Source organism: Chanodichthys erythropterus, chromosome 10, assembly GCF_024489055.1.
Source record: "Chanodichthys erythropterus isolate Z2021 chromosome 10, ASM2448905v1, whole genome shotgun sequence".
NCBI classification, from domain to species: domain Eukaryota; kingdom Metazoa; phylum Chordata; class Actinopteri; order Cypriniformes; family Xenocyprididae; genus Chanodichthys; species Chanodichthys erythropterus.
In genome coordinates this window covers 46,582,540-46,588,539 of record NC_090230.1, presented here as the reverse complement: position 1 = coordinate 46,588,539, position 6,000 = coordinate 46,582,540, and the positions used below count along the sequence as shown (strand labels likewise).

The following is a 6,000-nucleotide window of genomic DNA, read 5'->3' as shown; positions in this document are numbered from 1 at the left end:
TCATTTATTTATTTGCCTAGTAGCCATGTAATAAGCAGGAAATCAAGGTCCTGATCACTTGTTGGATTTATTTAGCAATGATGATCTATATTCCTTAATAATATGTACATGATCATATTTAAAAAATTATTAATTTTATTTACTAAAAATCAAAACATAATAAAGAATAAAAAAAAAATCAATTTTAATCTACATAAATATTTTATATATAAATAATTATTTTAAAAAATATTTCAACAATTAATTGAATAATATTTCAATAGAAAAATAAATAATATTTGGTAAATCATTTAGAGAAAATGGCCACGCCCACTTTGAATGTTTTGGCATCCCATCGCAAACGTGAATGGAAATTCCGACTTTTTTTCAATATTAATTATTGACAATCGGACTTCAGAGAATCTTTCTGCACTGCTTTGGTTCCGATCAGAAAAACCTAGGACTAGTTTGCAAAAGTAGGTTTTTCAAAAAATCCAAAATATTGGAACATTTTGTCAGGTGGCGATATAATGATCTTGAGCCAAGGATTCCAATGATACAAGACACTCCTAAACCACTAGCAGTTTATGAGTTATGAGTGACTTCGTACATTTGCCTGAACACACCTTCAGGCTGATTGGGATGAGCTTTGGTGATTACCAAGGCTAAGGGCTCTATCATACACTGGGCGCAATGCGACGCCAGGCACGACGCAAGTGTTTTTTGCTAGTTTCAGCCTGATGCAGTTATCATTTTCACGTTCTGCTCCACTTTGTTTAAATAGCAAATGCATTTGCGCCCATTTGTGTGCCATGGGCGTGCTGGTTTGAAAACAAGGTGTGTTCAGGTGCATTGCTGGCGCGTTGCTATTTTGAGGCAACTAAAAATACTGCGCCACTGACCAAATTAAACCTGGTCTAAAGTCAATGGCGCGATATTTGTTTTGTTATTTAAAGAGCACATTAGTAATATGAGCCTATAGGCAGGTGCACAACGCGCATACACTGTGCTTATTACACACACAGGGACACGCAGCAGCACACAAACATGCCAAATTAAAAATAAAAGGATTACAATGTAAAAGATTATTATTGTATGCATAAAGATAAAAATGGTTTGGTGGAATCCGGCTTGTCTCGTTAACCTCGCCTGTGAGCAGATCAGTTTCCTCGCTAGAGAAGCGTACAGTTTTTCCGCTTGCAAATTCTGCCATGTAAATAGCGACTCTGCCATGGTGCGAGCGCAACTGGCTTTTAAAGGGAATGGGAGATGAGACTCTGATTGGTTTATTGCACGTTACGCCCAAAACACACCCATTACTCATTAAGAGAATAGGGACAACCCTTTTAGACCATGCGCCAGACGCGTCCACCATTCAGACTAAGTGCACTTGCACCATGCACTTTAGACCATACACTTAGATCGATAAAATAGGGCTCTAGGTGGTTGAACCCCTAATAAAAATATTTAAACAGAAAAATAAAGAATAGTATTTGTTAAATCTTTTGAAACAAAACAGGTTGTAACAGGATAAATAAATAAGATAAGACAAAACTCTGTCGTACAGGGTAAGTCAAATATTTTTGTTTCAAAAAATAAAAAAAGTTAATAAAAAAACTAACAGTTCATTTTGTCAACATTTAGAAGTACACTAGCATGATAAAATGGACTCAATGACACACAACTCTAATAATAATAATTATAAAACCTGGTGTATTTAATGGGTCAAGTTTGCTTTAGGTAATATGAAAATTGAGTCATACCTTCATTTTCAATGGTGTCCACTGCATTATTTACCAGTCGTATCACCGTCACTATGGAGGCTAGGGTGTAAACAAGTGTAAAATGTCAGGCAACAATTGAATAAATGATCAAGCACTTCAAACTAACATCAAACATTCAATGAAAACCTTACATAAGCATTTATATTAATCACTTTGTCTTGTTTGTAATCCTCCAGCGTCATGAAATCGGCAAAACAAAAGCAAGTGGACCTCTGATGTGTCAGTCTGCCATCTATTTTGTACAGCAGAAGTGATAATATACACCACTGAGTCATAATAGCAATAGCGTTTGGAGAGCATATCAAAGGCAGATGGACTGTAATTACTGCTCTGACCCATTCAGGCTGTCACTTTGTTAAAGCAGGGTAGGGTTATCACTAATCCTCATGGTTTCCTTTTGGAAAGATCAGACAACGCAAGTCATCTTAATTAGGTGAATGGAATAATCAGTTTCTTCTGCCTAATAGTAGGTTATTATATTATGGGTGGCTCCATGAGAGTGTATGTATAGGTTATATGTGATAATTTTGCATGTTTTTAATCAGGTCATTTAGGTATATATATGGTCAAAGTTGACTTCACAAAAAACTATCATAGTACACCTCAAGCACTATATTATAAGTCTTCTGAAGCTCTAACTATTTGGTCAAACTTCAATTTTAGTTCCATTGACTTGCATTTAAACACATGTGTATCCGGGACACCGGAAGCGAAAGCTCATGTAAAGAATTTTCGGATTTCACTGCATTCCAAAGTTCAAGTTTCGTGAACTTTGACCAGTGAATTACAGTAGTTTTACGTGAAGACACGTGACCAATAGAAGATCGATATGTCACGGCATGCCTTCTTAGCTAAATTAAAAGAATAGGTAACACTTTGGTATAGGGAACACATATTCACTGTTAACTATGACTTTTGCCTCAATAAACTCCTAATTTGCTGCTTATTAACAGTTAATAAGGTAGTTGTTATAGTGTTTAAGTTTAGGTATGGGGTAGGATTTAGAGATGTACATTATGGTCATGCAGAATAATGCATTAATATGTGCTTTATATGTACTAATAACCAGCCAATATGCAAGCTAATAAGCTACTAGTTAAAAGTGAGAAATGTTCCTTATACTAAACTGTTATCAAATAATACAAACTTTTTGCAGTAAAAGTTGGAAGTATATTATATGTAAATGTTGAATTTATGTTTTTAAAAAGAGATGCCAAATCATGATCGTTGCAGAGTAGAAATTTTGCATGCTCAAATTCTAGTGTGACTGTGGCTTTATGAGTTTTTTGTTGATTGTTTTTGTCCTTTTTGATGTTTGGGAGTTTGATTTTAATTGCATTGAAGAGAGACATAAGAGTGAGTAAATGACTTCCCTTGGCCGAACTGAGCATATCAAAATCTGACTAATACAAAGAGCTGATGAGTGCAAAGAGATAAGGCTTACATAAGGGAGAAAACATCAAAGCAAATGGTTGATTCATTATGTTTTCTAATTGCTCTGTGGTTTATTCAGAAGCTGCAGTCTTGCCCTAATGATTTTTGTAGGACCATGTCGAAGCATAATAGAAAAAAATGCCCTAAAGAAACAGCTCCACCTTTAACACAGTTGCTGAACTTTTCCAGAGTTGTGAGTTAAACTTTAAATATTCTCTGAGCAGTAGAAGTTTTTTTTTTTTTTTGGAGGGTATGTTAAGGTCTTTGGACCTCGCAATGCATGTATCTCACCATTGTCATCGCAGGAATCAGACTGGAAAGACCTGAGGGAGTGCGCCTCGCTGGTGCTGCTGTCGGAGAAGCAGGTGACCTCCTCTGATGCATTTCCAGCCTCTGCAGAAGAATATAACAGCAGATCCAGATAAAGATCCATAAACATGCAAATACATGCATTTGTGCTTTACATTCACACAATATATGCAAATACAGTCAGACCTACAGTACCCGCAACAGGGAACAACAGCAAAGGCCAGTGTGAGACTTGTTTTCACAAAAGTTTTTTTTCATAATCTTACAGCTAATGTGTGTTTATGAATTTATAGCTGTCATGCAGTTATATTATGACTGCAAAATTTCCACCTATTATGCACATTAAAAACTAATAAAATCTTTAATTTAAAAAAATATATATAAAAAAGTATTTGATTGTATTTTTTAAAAAAAGTCATATTGTGAAGTATTATTATTATTACTAATTAAAATAACTGTTAATAATCTATTGTAATATATTTTTAAATGTAATTTCTTCCTGTCATGCAAATCTGCATTTTCAGCATCATTACTCCAGTCTTCAGTGTCACATGATCCTTCAGAAACCATTCTAATATGCTAATTTGGTGCTCAAGAAACATTTTTTATTATTATCAATGTTAAAAACAGATGTGAAGCTTAATATTTTTGTGGAAACCACATTTTTTGTCAGGATTCTTTGATAAATAGAAAGTTTAAAAGAACAGCATTTATCTTTCATAACATAAATGTCTTTACTGTCATTTTTGAATAAATTAATTTAACAAATAAATGTTTTAAAATGCTGCTAACAAAAATATTTTTTGTGGTGGAGCCAAATATTGCCATGTCAAGTCTTAACTACTGGCCCATTTGCATTCACTAAACAGACATCTAATATCCAAAATCAGATATGCACATATATACAAACAAAACCTCAGTGAGAGCTTAATGCTCTCTAAGGCATGCAAATCTTTCAAATCTGCTAAAGTGAAAGAGCAATAATATCCGTCCTATATTCATCCCAGACGACACACTGTTAAGCTAACAAACAGTTCATGATAAATGAGTTTCTGTTTAAAGAAAACACTAACAAGACCAAGGTCATTCGTTTTAGAACACAATGCGCAGAGAAAATCTGTGGACGCATGTAACACAGTTACACATGAGGAATTGTAATAATAACCCTCACACATGTACTAGCTGCCTACCTGCATGGCCAGACTGTTAAATATTTTATGAGGAAAAATGCTCCTGTTGGCTGCTGCAGCATGATATTCTGATTACTATAAACTGGTTTGTTTTGAAACAATTTATGAGTCCCCAGTCAATTTTCAGCATGGAGCCAATTAGAAATACTGATGAGTACGAAATCATGGAAAGGAGATTTGATTAAAATCAGTAGTGGCCAAAAGTGATGTCCAATCTAGGAAAACTGACATTACCTATTCATATTACCTAAAGCACTTGTTACTTGTTTTATTTGCCAAACTGTGTGGACATAATTTTTGGCCAGGCTACCATACAAAGAAATTAAAAAAAAAAAAAAAAAAAAAAAAAAAGAGAACCAACGAAATATTGATAATGATTATGCTGTAGTTAGTATATGCTTTTTCCTGTGAGTTTTTTATTTTTCTATGCTTTTTTTTTTTGTTGTTGCATAGTAAAATAAAACCTGTAGTTGTAGTTTGCCTTTTTTGCCAAATAATGGTCAGATAAATACTTTAAAGGGTTAGTTCACCCAAAAATGAAAATGTCATTTATTACTCACCCTCATGTCGTTCCACACCCGTAAGACCTTTGTTCATCTTCGGAACACAAATTAAGATATTTTTGATGAAATCCAATGGCTCAGTGCACAGATTCAGTTCAGATGCACAGAAAGCTACTAAAGACATATTTAAAACAGTTCATGTGACTGCAATGGTTCAACCTTAATATTATAAAGTGACGAGAATACTTTTTGTTTGCCAAAAAAAACTAAATAATGACTTTTCAACAATATCTAGTGATGGCCAATTTCAAAAGACTGCTTCGTAGCTTTACAAATCTTTTGTTTCGAATCAGTGGTTCGGAGCGCCAAAGTCACGTGATTTCAGTAAATGAGGCTTTGTTATGTCATAAGCAGTGTTGTAGTCGAGTCACCAACTGTCGAGTCCGAGTCGAGTCTCGAGTCCCAGTGTTCGAGTCCGAGTCCAAGTCCGAGTCACCAAAGAAGAGTCCGAGTCGAGTCCAAGTCGAGTCACCATTACCAGAGTTCGAGTCCAAGTCCGAGTCACCAAAGAAGAGTCCGAGTCGAGTCCAAGTCGAGTCACCATTACCAGAGTTCGAGTCCAAGTCGAGTCTCGAGTCCCGTATTCGAGTCTGAGTCGAGTCTCGAGCTCCCAGTGCCTACATGTCTCCACTCTGGGACCTTCAAAGAACTGATCAAATGTATTAAAGAGGTTCTACATTAAACAAAAATGACAGAAACGTGCATTTTACAGGGCACTGTATTTTAAAAATACTTAAAACG

General features: G+C 35.1%; 1 protein-coding gene across 1 annotated transcript in view; it reads right to left on the bottom strand.

The window, feature by feature from the left end:
* The window catches only part of LOC137029683 (protocadherin Fat 3), a 60,611-nt gene that overhangs the window by 4,681 nt on the left and 49,930 nt on the right, over nt 1–6,000 (bottom strand). Inside the window, exons 26-27 of the mRNA XM_067399330.1 lie at nt 3,489–3,590; nt 1,743–1,802 (exon numbers count right to left, since the gene is read on the bottom strand). Of these exons, the coding sequence (XP_067255431.1) occupies nt 1,743–1,802; nt 3,489–3,590 (162 nt within the window). The remainder of the gene's footprint in view (nt 1–1,742; nt 1,803–3,488; nt 3,591–6,000) is intronic.